The 19159-nt window shown below is 35.7% G+C and overlaps 1 protein-coding gene across 3 annotated transcripts; it reads right to left on the reverse strand.

Moving 5' to 3' along the window:
• Positions 1-232: 232 nt before the first annotated feature.
• Positions 233-16831, reverse strand: LOC107715755 (dual specificity testis-specific protein kinase 2-like). 3 transcript variants are annotated; one of them, XM_016521946.1, is made up of 10 exons: positions 16486-16831; positions 15908-15998; positions 7922-8115; positions 7091-7212; positions 5837-5885; positions 4859-5008; positions 2107-2274; positions 1926-2009; positions 1701-1787; positions 233-1567 (listed from the first exon to the last, which is right to left on the reverse strand). In XM_016521946.1, the coding sequence occupies exons 2-10, from the start codon at positions 15936-15938 to the stop codon at positions 1466-1468; spliced, it is 987 nt and encodes a 328-aa protein (XP_016377432.1). In that variant the 5' UTR covers positions 15939-15998; positions 16486-16831; the 3' UTR covers positions 233-1465. The 3 variants fall into 3 exon arrangements, with proteins under 3 accessions (XP_016377432.1, XP_016377430.1, XP_016377431.1); XM_016521944.1 differs by having other exon boundaries at positions 15908-16012; XM_016521945.1 differs by having other exon boundaries at positions 15908-16140.
• Between the last annotated feature and the right edge of the window lie 2328 nt (positions 16832-19159).

Here is a 19159-nt window from a genome sequence, read left to right on the forward strand (position 1 = left end):
ATACATCAACTTCTATCAAGCAGAGAAAGGGACAGTTCATCACGTTTATACAGTCCTTTAAGGAAACTTTTCAGGTTTGTTTTTATAAAATCCTGATGCTAATAGTGCAGCTCCTGTGCAAAGAACTATATTTTTAAGACAAGACCAGTAGATTTTCAATGGCTTTATTTGAAAAATACACACCATTCACATATGCTTCCTTTCCTCTTTTTATGTCATGTACTGTATTACAAAAACACTACAAACCACAGAAAGATTCAAACTATACAGACGGTTTCAGAAATATGAGATTAGCGTGACACTTCTCACCACAAGATTCTCGAGCTTCCTCTGAGGCACAGAATGTAGATTTTGTTCAAGTTAACTTGAATGATGTTCAGGAGGCAATTCACAGGCATCGAAACTGATGATTTAAAAACTTTAACAGCTAAGCATCTGTTATATATAAATATTAAAAACACAAATACCAAGAAAAAAATATGAACACGTACAAATCAACAGTGTCAAGTTATGCATTTGAAATTGGCTAGAAATATCGTTTTTGCTGTGTTCATCAAAATGCACAAGTTTTCTGATTTGTAAATAATACTACAGCTGGATGGTCTTGAAAACATTTAATCTCACGTTTCTTATTCTTATTCAGCCATTATGACCATGAACATTTAAGCTTTGTTTTGTTTTGATGTTGAAGAGAAAAATTAGAAGGTTTCACAAACACTCGGCACAATGAGAGCACTATAAAACTGCAGCGGCAACACCAAGGCCCTTGAAGGTAGGAAATGGCCTCATCCTGTGGTGGCTGCTGGGTCTTATGGAGAATTTCCAAAAATCAGCAGCTCAGCTCAGAGTGGAGGCAAAACCACAAGTAACGAGTGCTTGCTTGTGTATCAATTTCTATATTTGAAAAGCAAAGTACTTTCAAATATGTCGCTTTTCAAAAAAAGTCAGCAATACAAAAGCACTTTTTACTATTTGGGCAGCTGGTACCAAAATAAATTACTTTCTCTTGTACAATTTAATTTAATCAAGTATCGATATACTGAACCCTATGAAAACATCATTTGATTACTTAAAACCTGTGACCCTCAAGTTAGTCCTTTTATCAATGGTTATCTAAACCTCAAAACCTATTTTAGCGTTGTTTTTCAATATAAAATGATTCATCTACAAAACCGAAATAGCAGTAGGTTTGAAATTATGACACTGCATTTCTCTTGGTAGACTATTACTATATATTGCACAGTATATACAATGTACAGCTGTGCGGAGTTGAATTGTAGGCCATTTAGTTACTTGCAGAAAGTAAATACCGACCTTTTCCTTATTTTGCACTTTCAATGCAAACAGCCCAGAGATAAATCTGCAGTTCTGTTGCATTTGTCATTGTGCTAAAGTCTATGTACAGAACTCCAGCTGCTTGTGTCCATTTGCAGGGCTGATGAGAGACCAGAGGATGTGCCGCAGATCAGCCTGTGGTGAGATCATTGTGAAGACACTCCAAAGTCTCAGCGATTTCACCCAGCTCGTCTTGAAGCTCTGTGAAAGAGGGTCTTCGGAAAGCCTCTATCTGCATGAGAAACAACAAAAGTCAATGGTAACACATGACTTCCTTTTCCAAAGGGTTTGTTAGTTTTTAGGCATAACTGACAGAGGAAATGTGTGTCCAATTCATATACACTAAAGGTAACAAGGTCACTTACCAGACAGCAGCTGGCTGCCAGCTCCAAAAGACGCTGAGGACAATCATTGACCATTTTCCTGAATGCTGACACGTCCAGGCCATAGTCCTGCAACACCCACAATCATAAATGCATACAGGAACAGTATATATATATTTATATATTTTTTAAAGTATACGCTCATTTGATACTGCATGTTATATTTTCTGGCACTTCAAAAGCGTCAATAATTCTATTTATATTCACCTGTGTTCTTGGAAGGATTTCTGGGTCTGCTGGGACCCTAGCCAGAATTTCACACAAAACTATTCCAAAAGAGAACACATCCACCTAACGTTACATAAAGCAAAATCAGTAGGTGAGAACTAGAAAATGCTTTAGAACATCGCGTTCATAAGACCACAGTCGCATTCATAAGAGTAGTTACCTTGCGGTCGTATGGCTCCCCACGCAGCATCTCGGGGGCCATCCAGAAAGCAGAACCCACAAGTGAAAGCTTTCTGTCCTTTGCAGGAAGTTCAACCACCTCTCGAGCCAAACCAAAATCAGTGACCAGAGCTTCTCTGCCTCTCGCTGTCACCCTTATTAGACAGTTCTTTGGGAGACACAAACATACACAAAGATGTTTAGATGCAAAATAAGTATTTTTAGTTTCTGTGCACTATTACTATTAGTTAAGTCTCAGTATAATACGGTAAAATAGAGTAAAAACAGTAATATTGTGAAATATTAATACAGCCATTACTTTTTTTTTTTTTTTTTACATTTTAATGCATCCTTAATGAATAAAAAAAAAATCTAACTGACCTCAAACCTTTAAACAGTACTGTTTATGTAGCTTTATTTTCACTAATAAATAATTGCATGTTATGAATTAATCTTAACTTCCTTTTTAAATAATGTGGTCACATAATTAAAATATATCAGATATAGACATTAAAACAATATTGCATTATACATTTTCACACAAGCATCTTGAGTTACAGCATTATTTTAAGTGAATGTGCTTTTCTTCACTACCAGAAGGGGGAGGCATAAACTAGCAGAAAGTTTCTAAACTCATTACAATCTCCCACAAAAACTCTTACATACCATTTTCGAAATTTGAATGCATTGTCTAGTACCAAATAACACCTCCATATGACAGACAATTACATTAGAGTTTCTAACTAAACGAACCACTAAAGTTTGAAGCTGTGCTGACTGACTTGTTTGTGGACTTTTTGTGTGAATGTAAACTGTGGAAATAAGCTTAATGGCATCTAAATTCAACACAGAAAGACAAATGATACATACAAGCATAAATAAGATACATGACTGCCATTTTATGGTTTAGTATCTGTAGCATGTCTGTAATGTGCCTTCTGAGACTATGTGCCTGGCGGATGAAGCAGAACTCCCAGGCTCAAATGAAAGACGTTTCACGTCATCACCATCTCCGTTTAATGAATTATTCAGCTGACCCTGTACCGCCTACAATTCCTCTCCTCCATCTCTATCAACCCAGGGGTATCAATATGCAATGTTATACCTCGCTTTCAGTTTGAATGGTCTCTAGTGATGACGTGTCACGGCTAGAAACATACCATTCAGTCTTAAAATTCAGTTTAAAGTAAAATTATTGAGGGTGTAATAAAAATGGTCTGTTATTTTAGAAGAAAGGCAAATGAGGAGACACTGAGGCTGACCAGAGTAGGGGGAATCCAGGTACAACCGAGACGTTACATAAGACCAGTGGGACTCTTGGAGCAAAAAGTGCTGATGGATACAACAGTAAGTTGAGTTCTTCATCTGGATTGAATTCGAAACCTCAGCTAAGCCTCCATCCCAAAAACTGACCTATGATTATAGGACTAAGAAAACTCCAAGCACAGCCCTGAGCCTAGAAGGCTCCAAATTTAGAACAGTAACTCGTGCATATGTCAAGTGTTGCAACACCCTCTGGCTGTGCAGCTAATGGGTGGGTTTAAAAAAAAAAAAAAAAAAAAGCACTGAGGTTGTTTTAATGGCAACGCATTCATATTTTCCGTTGTAGCCTACGTTCTGGCACATTTAGAAGTCACAAAGAGCCTGATTCAGTATGAGGGGAGAAAAAAAATCAATGGGGAAAAATATTCATAAAATTATAATAATTTTAACCATTTATTTCTAGCAATTATATATGATTATTATAACATAAGATACATGCATATACATATCGGCTACATGCCAAGGCACCATTTCTCAATTTAATTCAATTTAGTTTAACCTAATGTACTACAATGACTATGAAAACACATATAAAAACGGATTCAAAAAATTTATAAAAACTATAATAGTATCTCGAATGATATTAAAATAACACTGCTGTTGACAAACCATAATGAAATATATACTTTTTTTTTTTTTTTTTTACAGATTTTAGACTGTTGATTTCAGATAAACATACATTAAATGTTTTGATCGTATCGTAGAAGATCTTAGATCTGTGACACTTTATGCCATTCAGCGCATGTATGAACCCTTTAACCCCCTCTAAATTAATGTTCCAAATATTAGTACTTAAAACAATCAACTTTAATAGCTTCTATTTTCTGACACAACTTCCCACATTCATACTAACTTCTATGATAAATGCTAACTTGCAGCACAGTGGAAACCAATCGATGGTCCCCCTAACCGATGTGCTCAACGTCATGGTTGTGTAAATAGTGTGGCTGACCTTTTTTGTTTGCTCATTGTTCATATCTGAATGGCTGACAAATAGGCAGTGGCACAGAGACGAGGCCTGGCTAAAAACTAAAAGGGGGGGTATAGGATCTGCGAGCCTATACACTGTTTGTGCATTTTGCATTTTCAAATGAGATGGGAAGGGTTGGGGAGAGAGTGTGTGTATGTGACAGACAGAGAAAGACAGAGTGGGAGAGTTTATTTGCATCACAATGGACTGGCCTTGTTGCCTAGCCCTTCAGCCCAGGTTTGGTGAGCACTTGTGTGAATCCTGGCAACCAATGACACTCTCACGCAAGCATCTATGTCTGTATTTCTCAGGGGAGAATTCCACGTAAAGACTAAACAACCATTGTCTAATATCTGATGATTGCTCAGAGGAACTGTATATAAACCATTTTACACTGCACTTCTCGAAGTGTTACTCGGTTGGTCACAAAAGACGAGTGTGATTGAGAGTCCTGCTGTACCTTAGAGTTCAGATCTCTGTGGTAGATGTTCTTGTAGTGGAGGTAAATCATCCCTCTGGTGATGTCAGAGGCCAGGTCTACTTTCTCCCTCCAGCATAGAGGCACATCTTTCCTGGCCAACAGCTCCTCTAAACATCCTCCACTTACATACTGTCCAGACAAACACAGTCCGTGAGAGAAAGAAACAAACATACACTTTCACTTTTATTGTTATTGTTCGGTGCAGGGCTCAGCAATAAGGATCTCTCTGGGGCAAATAAAATAAAATAAAAATACTTTACAATATGGTCCCATTTGTTAACATTAGTAAATGCATTAGATAAGATACAATTAGCAATATATAATAAAGCATTTATTAATCTTTGTTAATGTTACTGAAAATATAATTGTTCATGTTAGTTCACAATGCATTAACTAATGTTAACTTTTTTGATTTTAATAATGAATTAGCAAATGTTGAAATGAACATTGGCTAATATTAATAAATGCTGTAGAGTTATTATTTATGGTCAGTTTATGTTAACTAATGTAGTTAACTAATGTTAACAAAGGAAAACTTATTGTAAAGTGTTACAAAAAATAAATAAAATAAAAACATAATACTGGTATAAGCTCATTGTTCACCTCTTGGCAGATGAAACACAGATGTTTTTAAATGTATTACTCATTTCTACTACTGATTTTAGGCAGTTGAATTCATATATATATATCGAACGTGTAATTATTTATTGGTAGTAAATTGTTTATCTTTTGCAAAACATAAAATATAAATATTTTCTGACACGTATAAAACATCTTAAAAGAAAAGCAGAAAAATCCTTATTGTTGAGCCCATCAAATGTACGGTTTCAAAACGTCACATCAATATGATATTTCAAAAATCTACTTGTACAATATTACAATCTAATGCATAAAATAAACTCAAATTGCAGAAAAAAAAACCTTTTGATTTTGAGGTTGAGAAAATGGAGAGCTCACCTCCAGAATTGGGTACAACTTGTCCTCTTTGACACAAATACCCAGATACCTGGAAAAAGAGATGTGGGAGGTTATGAGCCGTTCCCTAAATCGGCCTAAATACAGTCCAAAGCCCGTCATTTGTCAAATGCACAGCAATTGAGCAGAAATTGAAAGTTATGCAAATTTGATGTTCAGATGATGTTCAGGCTTTCACTTGTTTAACTAACATATTATTTGAACTAACATAATATTAGAGGACCATGAATTAGTGAAGCAGTGAATATGGGTAAACGTAATAGGTCACTGTGTCATGGTGACCTCATGTGGTTTCTGTCACATTCATCAGTTCTGTTCATGGGTTAACATGAGTATCATCTGTAATGGGGTGATGACAGCTGGCAGTAACTGGAAAGTTTTGATAAATTAACACTGCACAGGCAATTTTGAATATGACTTTGTCCTTCCATAACACACTGGAAAAAAAGCCATTCTGAGACTGCTTAGACAAACACATGTCATAGTGCAAGATTAACAGCAGTATAAGAGCTCTGTGCTGGACAGGGCTTAGTGTGACTTGTAACCTATAACAGTCTTGTCAGGATCCATCCAAATCTAGTATGTACATCTCTACAGGCATTTGGAAACCCATTATACTCATTCTTCATTATTACTGTTTAACTGTTTTTGAATACTAGTAAGGGCAAAAACCTCTGAAATAACACAAATGGAAGTTTGGAAATGACCAAGAAATTTTTATTTTTATTTTTTAAATATCTTATATTTTATCTTCTTCAAAGTAGCCTCTATTTGTCTAGATTGCAGCACTGCGCACTCCAGGTATTCACTTAACCAGTTTCATGAGGTGCATCCTGGGATACATTTTAAACACTATCAGACAATTCTGTGATCAAATTCACTAATATCAATGAACAACAACAAAAAAAAAGTTTTGCAGAGAAACTGAAACTAATTGCAAACCTTAAAAGAAAATGCTTTAGATTAAAAGGTTTCGAAGATAACAGATTCAGTCTGCTGTGTCCAAACTTTTGACTGGTAGTGTAACTACAGAGTATACATATAAGCCTTCATGAGAATGGAATGTGTAAATAGGCCTGCACATCTATTAGGCATTTAGATAAGGGAGTTTAGATACCTATTAAATAATATAAATATATGACAAATAAACAATAAAAATAATAAATAAAAACAAAATAAGTTAAAATGAGTTACAGTATATGGCAAGTTATTATGTAGCATTAATGAGTGAGTTACCTCACTATGTTGGGGTGTGAGAGTTTCTGCAGAAGGCTGATTTCTCGTACAATGCTGTCCTGATCAACATCATTCTTATAGATCTTTACTACCATCACCTTCCGTGTGGTATTGTGGATTACCTGAAAATAAATCAAATAAAATTACAATAAAATGAAAACGGAATAGAGAAGAAGGGAATGAATCCTAAAGTGATATTAAAACATCCCTTTCTCTCTCTAAAGTACAATCACATAAAAAAGTGCTTGCTGAACTGCTGGGATGGTTGAGCTGCAATCATCAGTTATGTAATTTACACAGCAGGGACTCACCAGGAGCCCATTAATGGGTGTACTATGGCACAAGGGCCACCTCAATCGGGCTTAGCAGTAAAATATGTCCTAATTAGTAGGACTACAATACTGCACTGTATGAGTGCCATTAAGATTTCAGACACACACACATACACCACACACTGGTAGACCTTTTACAGAACAATAGGATGATGAAAAGCCATTTCCATTTAGACTGAATTTATCACACTGCTTAATTTTTTTTTATATATATGATCATTTTACTATAAAACTTTTATGATATAATTATGCAAAAATATTATTTAATAAAATATTTATTGTGAAAGTAACAAAATAAATCAATATGCACATATGAAGTCAACATTTTACACTGCTTTATTTGTTGTGAGAACATTTTCAAACAGCCAATGTGTTAAAGCACCAAGGAGAAAAATCTGTCAATTTCTTAGCACTTACTGTACATATATTATTAACTGCATATTTGGATATTATCACTTACAAATTCAAGTCATCAGATTCAAGACATTTTGAGTGTTACCTTGTAAACTTTTGAGAAGAAGCCACTGCCAATCAGCTCATGTGTGAAGTTCTCCCAGAATTCTAGCTTGCGGACAGCTGTGCGTAGCCTCTGCCAGCGGTCCACATGGCAGTATGTATCAGAAGACTCTCTATACAGCGTCGGGCTGGTGGGCTCAGACGAAACATCCACCTCACACATCTTGGAGATCTCCGCTGAGAACCGAACACACAAAGAGTTGAGAAAACCCCAAAGCTTTCCACAAGAAGTGTTTAAAACAATTCAGAGTTAGAATATGATGTTAAAAAGTTACAGAAATTACAGAAAAACTTTAATAATCCTTTAAATCAAATTCTTTGTAAAATCGTTCATAAAATATTTATCAACCACAAAGCTTTAAACATTAGTAGCTGGTTTCTGAAGGAAGCAGTGTTTATAGAATGAAGCGAAGCTCACAAGTACTCGATTAGCTCAATGAGTAGGAAGTGGCATTCGTCTGCCACTGCAGGGAATAAAAGTGGCAGAATAAGGATGTCTTAAAATAGTCGTGGACAGCATGCAGAGGAAGACAGATTCATGCAGGTGAAAGATTGATTGTTCTTGATCGAAACACAAATGAGACATCAACAACTTACAAACAATTAAAGATTAAAACGGCAATTTTTACTGTTGGGACTCATTGAGATATACTGTACAGACACATTTAAAAAGGGTAGTTCACAACAAACTTTAAATTATGTCAACATTTACTCGCCTCCTTGTCATTTCAAACACTTTTTCCCATGGGGCAGGAAAGGAAATATTTTGAAGAATGTTCAGACTGATCTTTTCCATAGAGTGAAAGCTTACATTGACCACAGACAAAAGGGATATATTTAAAAAAGATAATAATAATAATTTTCATTTTAACAGCATATAGCAAGAGGTAGCATGGCTTTTGAACAATGCAATAATCCAGTCCAAATTAACCCAGCTCTCTGTTCCCACCTCCATCTGTCAGTGGATCACCAGCAGCTAGTGAGGATGGGAAAATTCTCATCCAGCACCCGTACGATCAGCACTGGTGCCCCCCCAGGGTTGTGTTCTCTCCCCACTGCTCTTCTCCCTCTACACCAACAACTGCACTGCAAAGGACCCCTCTGTCAAGCTCCTGAAGTTTGTAGACGACTCCACACTCCCCCCACTCACCATCATGAACAGCACTGTAGCAACAGTGGAGTTATTCAGGTTACTGGGCACCACCATCTCTCAGGACCTGAAGTGGGAGTTCCACATAGACTGAGGCCCAGCAGAGGCTGTACTTCCTTCACCAGCTGAGGAAGTTCAACCTGCTACAGGATCTGCTGATACAGTTCTACTCTGCAGTCATTGAATCCATCCTCTGCACTTCTATAACTGTCTGGTTCAGCTCAGCTACCAAATCAGACCTTAGAAGATTGCAGCAGATAGTCCGGGCTGCTGAGCGAATCACACACTATACCTCTTATTTACATTTCCTTGCATTTGTACATAACACACCTGTACACACAAATACCATCTATTGTCTATTTTGTATATTGTGTTTTTCTTCAAAAAATGTTGTTGTATATTGCTATTTCCTATTACTTATTCTATTTTTATTATCGGTGTCTTGTCACTGTCATTCTGTTTGTGCTGTGGAAACTTCTGTCACCATAACAAATTCCTCATATGTGTAAACATACCTGGCATTAAAGCTCTTTCTGATTCTGAATGGACCTTTTTCCACATTTTTGGCTTTCTCGGCAGCGGAAGTCGTCATAGTTGGGTTAACTTGAAGAGCAGTGAATGGGAGAGTACCACAAATATATTTTTGCATTCCCATTTGCTCAAATAGCAAAAGAAAAACTCAATGATAGTGTTTTCATGACTTTCAAAAAAAGGAAAAAAATTGAGAGAGACTGATAACGGCAGTCAGAAAAGAGAACGATGTCAAATTTACCATCCCTCGGATTAGCGTTAACTGTTTTTTTATAATTTGATGCAAAAGTGATATAATACAAAGAATAGTGTTATAAATGTACATAAATTTTAAAAATACAAATATGAAAAACTTTCGAGGATTTACGATGCTATGGACCGTTAAACGCGTCATCACAGTCTTGTGAAAAGAGTCCATATACTATGGATGGAACCGGTTAAAAATCGATTAAAAATATGTGACGACTCAAGTCGGTTGAGATGTTAACGAATCGCGATACAGTTGGGGGTGGGGTTTATATGAATGTATCTCTGAGGGGAACTGACTGTCTTCAGAAAAGTTTAGATGGTATTTTCTTTTCATCTTGCCTCTGTATAATGCATATTAAAGTAGTGTTTATCTGCTTTGTTTACAGTGGTAACCAAGGAAACGCTACATTGCTGCTGTTCCATAAGCGCCACCTACTGTCAGAGTGAATCTGCGTTTTCATTCAGCCTATCTGCTGTTTCTGTTTCGTGCAGATGTTTTTATGTAGTATATTTAGTTTCACAAAGCTAAAGTCAGCCTATTCTGTTTTTGCTTCAGATTTCAAAATTATAGTAAGCAATCTAATTTAAATCAAAAACTGCTCTTGCTGCATCTATGCAGCATCTTTGTTTGGATCGTGATTAAAATGCAGTGTTTGCCTCTAATTTTAAATGAAAAGAGCACAGGCAAAGACTTTGTTTATATGAAGAGATTTCTTTTATTTAAGTATCATTTATTTATTTGATTTGGGATTTGTTTTAAAATTTAAATTTAGTTTTGTTATGTGACATATTTCAATTTCACAAAGAAATGTGCAGCATTTTGTCTGAGAAATAATAAAAGGACACCTTTTCATTTATACTTTATCTTAAATCTCATTTTGTTAAAAAATTGTGAAGTCAGTATTGTGAATCGCATTGCATCGTGAGTTTATTGAATTGTTACATCCCTACAATATACACTACCATTTAAAAGTTTGGGGTCAGTGAGATTTTTTTTTAAAGACAAATACATTTATTTACCAAGACAGCAATAAATTGTTCAAAAGTAAAGATATTTATAATGTTTAAAGTAAACATTTCTAAATGCCCTTCTTTTGAACTTTCAATTCATCAAAGAATCCTGAAAAATATTGTAAATTTCACAAAAATATTAAGCAACAACACTGATAATAATAAGACATGTTTCCTGAACACCAAAACAGCATACAGTATTAGAATGAATTCTGAAGGATCATGTGACACTGAAAATAACTAAATTACATTTTAAAATATAAAAAAAAACAGTTATTTTAAATTGTAATAATATTTCACAATATTACTGTTTTTTTTACTGTATTTTGATCAAATAAATAAAGTCTTGATGAGCACAGGAGACGTCTTTCAAAAACATTTAAAATTCTTACCAACCACAAACATTTGAACAGTAGTGTACTTGTGTATATGGTGGGCGTCTGAAATCTAAACCCACACAGGATATTTGCAACATGGAAAAAACATTGTCTCACAATACTGTGGTTTTCTTAAGAGGCTGAGCAGTAAGTTGAAAAACGGCACAAATTCAGCCTCTGGAAAAAAACTGACCATACAGCATAACTCTAGTAAAACAGTAATCTTTAACTTTATGTGATGTGTGTCATCACTGTGTAATATCTAATAACCCACAATCTACTGTCAGTTTACGCTTTGTGCAAGTAGTATCTGGAGTCTAGACCTGTGTTTGCAACTTAATGCATCAGTGTTTCCATGTTGGGGAGACACTGAGAATAAAGCAGGACGTTGAAGTCAATAAGGACTTTCATCACAGGCCAATGATGCTACCTGGGAACAGCACAGAGTGGTACGCTTGCACAAACCGCCATCACTTAAGCGGGAATCATCTAGCAGTATTCATCATGGGTAGAGCGCACACATGCGCACACGTCTTTGTGTTTCCAGCAGCAGACGCACAATCGCAGCCCTTTCAGTTTTACAACCTCACTAAAAAGCTAAACGCTTAGAGTGCAATCCTGACAGGACTCTGTTTCACTCAAAGTCTTTTTCATCTAGTGTTTTCTGTATTTATTTCTAGAACGATAAATAAAAGATTACACGAGGAACCTCCAAAATTCAAAATTCACTCACTGAACGTATTTGAGCATGCTTACAGAGTAACAGCTTTCAAAACAACATTTGACCTCCATTGAAGCTTGAGTACATGATACATTTTGAAAACAATAATAATAAATAATAGAAACAGAACTTTGGCATGTTCTGGTTATTGCACCAAGGTACAAAATGATGCACCATCCTACAACATGCTGATTTACGAGAAGAAGAAAAAAAAAACCATGCTGGCCAACAGAGTTGACATCTCAATTAGAACTCAAACATGCACGCTGATTTAGTTTTAGACAAAACCACAAGTTAACATTGCAGTGATAAAATTCACCAATGAAAGTGGACTCAACCTCCCACTTACTCTCAGAGGAAACCTAAGTGGCAGCTGACATCTGGCACTGTAGAGGAGACTCAGGGTTTGTGAAATATGCGGGTCAAAGAGAGACAATGACTTTAAGTTTACACAGTGCGCAGCACGTCAGAGGATGCCGTCATGAGGCTGCAACCTGACTTCACATGTACACAAGAGGAAATCAACCCTCAACTTTTACAGGAAGACTGACACATCAGTATGCAGAACTAATAAGTAAGTAGAAGATATAAATGACTCTGAAATACTATAGATAATTTTTTATTAATTTTTTTTTATATATATATATATATATATATATCTCTCATAAAACTTCAAACAAGCAAATAAAATTCTCTTTTATTTTCTGCCTAGTAAATTAACTACAAAAACCACTGGTTAAAACCACTGCTTCAGATCTTATATAAGCACAAATACGAGAATTATTTTTATCTAAAATGTATGATAATGCAGCAGGCAGAAACATGGAGTTAATTCGCATTATGACTCTCCTCTGCAATGGTCACAGATCTGTTCTTTGCATCAGGTAAACACTCCATAGTTGATGTGACTCACTGATTACGCTGTGAATATCATCAGTTTGCGTTAACGACCCATCAGCCTGCGCCATCTAGAGTTTCATGACAGAACTTGGTATTTAGTTGCTAAGACATTTCTAATTTTAATTTAAAGTGTTCTTCTAATATTTATATTTTATTTCATCTTCATTTCAACTAACAAAAACAGTTTATTTTTATGTTTTAGTTTTAGTATTAACAATGACAACACTGATCTTATTTTTCTTTTGAGGATAGAATATAAGTAAAGGTCAATGATTATTATCAATGTTAATGTAAAGTTATAAGTAAAGATCAGAACCCTTTATTGCTATTGGGCTTCTTTTATAAACTGATAAGAGAAAAGCATTTTAGTACAGGAGTGCAGATCTACCACAGATCTACCATATTACATTTACAGTTTGACTGCATGTCAGCATCAGCAAGTGAGGAGGAATATAACAGCAAAAGCTATTCTACCTAAGGAGGCAGTAGCAAGAGAAGTGGCATGACACCAAGTCCTGAACATGCTCAGAAAAGTCCAGGCCAGAACATAGATGAGACAGTGATCATCACATGTTTAAGTCATGAAATTCACACCACTTACACTATAATAAGCATCTGCACGACAAGCATTTGTTGGTTTTTTTTGCATTCTTTTTATCCACATCATGACAAGTTCTCTCTCTCTCTCTCTCTCTCTCTGCACATGGTTTCTCATGTGGCTGCTGGGATTGGTGTGAACTGCAGGGGCAGAAGCTGTAGTCTGCTCCAAACTGGATCTGTTAGAGAAGAGACAGCTTTGGCATCGCTCCAGAGATCTCCCCCTCACATTCTCTCCCACTCTCTTTCTCTACACAAAACAACATTCAGCACAGTGTCATACCACACCATATCAAAAGTCTTGCTGAAGTCTTTCTCTTTTCCATCTCTTGCCTGTCTTTTCTTACAGTTTTGGAAGCACTGGTTCCTGCACGTCCAAACACAGCATATTGAATTGATCAAATTCACATGCGTGCATGCACAAACTAAATTTTTTAAAGCTATTTAGCTGTGATGGCTAGTTGTAATGAGTTTGTTAAGACTGGAGCCCAACTGTCTGGGAAAAATCGATCAAAGGAACAGCAGGAGAAATCTAGTTTTCTAACAATGACTCTGCAGAGACTGCTTTGTCACAAATGATTTGCGCCTAATAGGCTGCAATTGCAAACAGTGACAATATAACTGTGATCCAGTGAAATTAATATCTGCTGAACTCATATGTCAGTGATATTTCATGTCAAAGCAAAAGCATGGAAAGGCTCAGCTTCTGTGCAAGTAAAAATAGACATGATACGGGAAGAATGACTTTGCTTCTTTGCAAAACAGACACTAAAAATATACTAAAACTAAATGACTAGATATCAGATATTCTGAACCCTGATAATTAGATACAGTATATTGAACAGCACTGTAATATTATATATACACTATTGTTTAACAGTTTGGAGTTGGTAAGATTTTTTTTTTAATGTTTTTCAATTCAAGTCTCTTATGCTCATTAAGTCTGCATTTATTTGATCAAAAACAGCAATATTTGGAAATGTTATTACAATTTAAAACAGCTGTTGTCTATTTAAATATATTTTAACATGTCATTTATTCCTATGATGAAAGCTGAATTTTCAGCATCCATTACTCCAGTATCGCATGATCTTTCAGAAATCATTCTCATATGCTGATCTAGTGCTCAAGAAATTATTATTATTATTAATGATTTTTTATTATTATTAATTTCTTATTATTATTAATGTTGAAAACCGCTGTGCTGATTAATATTTTTGAGGAAACCATTATACTTTTTTTCAGGATTCTTTGATAAATAGAATGTTCAAAAGTAAAAGTAAAAGTCTTTATCTGTCGCAATTTAATACACCCATGCTAAATAAAAGTATCATTTTCTTTAAAAAATTACTGTACAGAAACATTTGAACGACAATATATGTGTAATTGCTGCCGTTGTATTTTAAAATCACTGCATATCTGGTTGTAATTTGAGCACCGCTTTTATTTTATCAGAAGGAATCAGTCACTAATCAGATATTTCTTATGCCATGCATGCAACTGGACTCCAAGCACATCTCAATGTTTGATCAACATAAACATCAGGCACTTCCTGAAATCATCTTATCTTCTAAGGTTTTCTTCTTTTTTAAATCCACCCTCAACTTTGACTTTTGACATTACATTTTTGTGTTTCACAAGTCTGTGCTCAACAAACATCAACATCTATGATGCACTTGTGAAATAGTATAAAGACAAATACGACAGTATATGTGGAAAAAGGAAGTACTTTTGAGCTATTATTTTTAGAAAGTCTTGTGCTGTTTTATATGAGAGAGACAGGACTGGGCAGTGTCTTTTGGAAGGAGATGGAGGGAGGAAAGCTATGTTTTCCTGTCTCACACCAAAGGGCAGGGAGGATTTCAGCTACGTCAACACGAGGGAACAGACTGAACGACATACACCCTCATGAACAAAAAATAGTGGACTAATATCCATCAAGAGGAAAGAGAACACAATACCAGAAACAATAATCATATTTTAACTATGGACTCTGTATGGGACAAACTAAAAACTACTTTAATTTTCCATATTTTTATAGATGGAAATACACAATGACCTTGTCTGAGACAACATCAAAACACTAAATAATATGAACCTTGACCACAAGATCCACAAGACCAAGAACAAATCACTAGATGATCTATGAACATCCATTCCCCATGCTTCTCTTCATGACATGCTCAATGTGAATCCACTAACTTATTCCCAGCCATACTGAGATGAGAAATGTCAAGTGCACATTCTAAAACCTCTCTAATGAGCCAGACATCTCTTATTCAATTCTAATATCACCTAATGCTTTAAGCAGAGCAAAAGTAACACAGAAAACGTTCTTCGTTACACATGCAGGTGTATAGCAGCATGTCTTTATGGAAATCTAGCTGTTTCATGTAATCGCAAAACATTGATTAATTCCTAAGCATTACTTACTGCACTGGTTTAATAAGTTATTCATGTGCATCTTGAGGTGGGTGGAGGGGCGGTCCGCCTGAGCTCACAACACAGACAAGCTGGGATGAGCCTATATGACAGAAGCTATGAGGAAAAAGGACACACATAGAAGCAACCATGAACAGAGACACAAACACAGAACTGTAACACAATCAGCAAACACTTAAAGACAGCACAATGAACCGACATGACATTTTAAATGCAACATAACTCTGATAAAGTGTAAAAAATCACATTGCACACAGAGAGAGAGAGAGAGAGAGAGAGAGAGAGAGAGTGAGAGAGAGAGAGAGAGAGCTCTGAAATAGTTTATATCTGTAGCACATAACTGTCACAGCATAGTATCAGTCAAAAAATGGTATAATGAAAATGACAGACGGATGAGTGGGTTAGAGCGAGATGCGGTTAGTAAGCAGAAATGTTTTAAACATTAAATTCGCATGTGTAATTTACAATTACTTCAGACAAACAAACACAAAAGTATTAGAAAATAATCAAGATGCATAACAACTAGCACCCTATAAATTTTTTTTTTTAAATCAATCGCTTATACTCACAGCAGAAAGCACCCCGGCGTCTTCACCTCCGCTGCTGATTGATTTGCTCAGCGATCAAATAAAATTGACTACAAACCTGTTTTATACAGTCTATGCTACAACCCCCCAAACAAGTTCTAGTCGGAGACAAACCGGTGGCATCGCTTTCTAGCGCGCTTCTTGGAAGGACTCCTCCATTTACCAATCACTCAACCTCACAAACCTCGGCTCACATATAACGAAACCGCCCTCCGTCAGACTGACAGCTTCTCGGTAGTGTTTAAAGCGGTCTACCCTAGATAAGAAATACATGTTTAATGGGCTGTGTGTAGTGGGAGCCAGTTGCCATGACGTAATAATAATTACGTTCAGCCCCACCCACCTGTAGGTCCATGGTTGCAAGTGGCTGTGCTTCAAAAGCAGTGAGCTGCTTACTCAGGTGGGGATTTTGATTCAGTGACTCGATTCTTTTGAATCTTTGACCAAATAGATTTGTTTAGTGGCCATTTGCGTGTTTACAAATTTAAGAGACAGTTTAAGCATCAAACGCGTTTCCCTTCAATGGTCAACTCTTGTAAGATAACATACCACACATTTAAGATTTTCAAAGTCTTTATGTTAATTTAAATTGGTCACCAGTCATTGTTTAAACATTCATAATTCTTCCCCTCAGGTGTTTTGTTCGTTAAAAAAAAAAAAACGAGATGCCCCAAGTCGTTATAGAGATGGCTTCAGTGCCGCTCCGAGTCGTTTAGATTTGCTCAGTGATTCGTTCAAAAGAAAAGATCGACAAATATGAATCAGTTGAATTCGTTCACTCAAAAGATTCGTTCAAAAATACAGATTTGTTCACGGACGAAACACCTCTACGGCTATGGCAAGCCGTTTTAACATTTAATCTATAAACCGCACTAGTAGCTAATTTAACATTACTAGTACTTATTTTTTAGATACTAGTATCTTTTCCATTAAGTACTAGTACTTACTCATTAACTACTAGTGCTTATTCTTTAGGTACTAGTGTCTTTTGTAAAGTTACTAGTACTTAATCATTAGATACTAGTACGTTTTCATTAGATACTAGTACTTATTCCAATAGTGACTAGTACTTAATTATACTTTACTTGTTTAGAAAAATTAGAACTAGTAGTTATTTTTTAGTTACTAGTAACTTTTTAGACCAGAGATATCAGAAACACGCCTATGATGGTAATCACGCTGTGTGGCTAGGAAGCTCACTGCAACTTTGCAGCTCTGCCAATCTACTGTAACACAATATCATAACATCAACAAACATAGGCTAATCCAACGGTTATCATCCAATATAATTAAACAGCCTGAATTTACTTTTCCATGGTGTGTTAGATGCTTTATTTATTATGTTTGAGCAGCTGATTTCCAGGCACAAACTGCACCACAGGCAACTGTAAATGCAAAAGAAAGTGATGACAGTGCTAATCATTTCTGCTTCATTATACAAACAAACTCTCAAATAGTTCTGTGCTCTGAGCGGTACATTTACTGGACATGACCATGGTGAACATTATTTTTCTCCAAGTACAACATGTTCCTGGATCAACATCCTTGTAGATCCTGGAACAACATTCCTATCAACCAATCAGAATTGAGGGATAACTTTTCAGGAAATATCTGTTTTAGGCTTACAATCAGGGTTAGGTGCTTCTACACCATTGTTAATCAGTTATCATTTCACATTGATTTTAGGAATAAATTATGGGTAGGGTTAGGGGTAGGTTGGGTTAAGTCTATATTTATGGACAGTTATGTTGATCCAGGATCAACAAAAGATGTTGATCCAGGTCAGGAACATGTCTTACTTGGCAAAATCACGGCGACCCCATGACCATATAGCAAGTATTTGGACTGTAAATAGATAAATATTAACCATTTCATCTTTCAATAAATATTTTCTTACCAGAACATAACCTAAATATTCACTCAGAACGCTACGTTTCCCCCACTCGCTATTTTTAGGGAAACTGCGCCCCCTTCTGTTTAAATCATGAACCAGCATCTGAAAATGTAATATAGATGAAACAAATATTTTTTCGTTATCAAAAAAATAAATATTTTTACTGTTTAAAGTGCATCCCTGAGTGGTAAATGCCTTTTTTATAATGATATTTGCAATTTCAGTACAGAAAGAAAAGATAATGCTCAATCATGCTTCGTTCAAATAGTGCAATCTGGTTAACAAATTGCTGATATATCTGTAAGGGCGGCTATGATTTCTAAATTGAAATTAGTTACAAAAGGACACATAAAAGAGATAATAATCTGCCTTTTAAACATTGAAAATAGACTAAAGAGATTGTTATTTATATTACAAGGACTCACACTATAAAGAAAAATCTTGAAATAGCACAGCATTATCTCCTCTTGAGGACTCCAATCCTCCCTCCTCATGTATTATAAGTGACCCCTCTCACCCATTTCAAAGTGTTTTTATTTTTTTTGCCATCCTCCAGAAGGCAGAAGAGTAAAAACACTATGAAAAAGGTGAGGGATCACTTATAATACCCGAGGAGGGAGGATTGGAGTCCTCAAGAGGAGATACTGCATGTGCTATTTTCAGAATTATTATTTTTCTTCCAGCATAAAAAAAAAAGTTTCTGTTATCTAAGGAAGTGTTTTACATAATATCATCCACTTCCACATGTCCTATTTATAAACC

The sequence above is a fragment of the Sinocyclocheilus rhinocerous genome, unplaced genomic scaffold (genome assembly GCF_001515625.1).
Source record: "Sinocyclocheilus rhinocerous isolate Xijiao unplaced genomic scaffold, SAMN03320098_v1.1 scaffold3194, whole genome shotgun sequence".
NCBI lineage: Eukaryota > Metazoa > Chordata > Actinopteri > Cypriniformes > Cyprinidae > Sinocyclocheilus > Sinocyclocheilus rhinocerous.

Bases quoted from the DNA above. Each gene is read 5' to 3' on its own strand.
- LOC107715755 (XM_016521946.1), bottom strand. From the start codon at position 15,938: ATGCACATGAATAACTTATTAAACCAGTGCA. The intron at 5,009-5,836 runs GTGAGCTCTCCA...TTGTCTGGACAG, and splicing joins AGTTGTACCCAATTCTGGAG to TATGTAAGTGGAGGATGTTT. The intron at 1,788-1,925 runs GTGAATATAAAT...TGGGTGTTGCAG, and splicing joins AAATCCTTCCAAGAACACAG to GACTATGGCCTGGACGTGTC.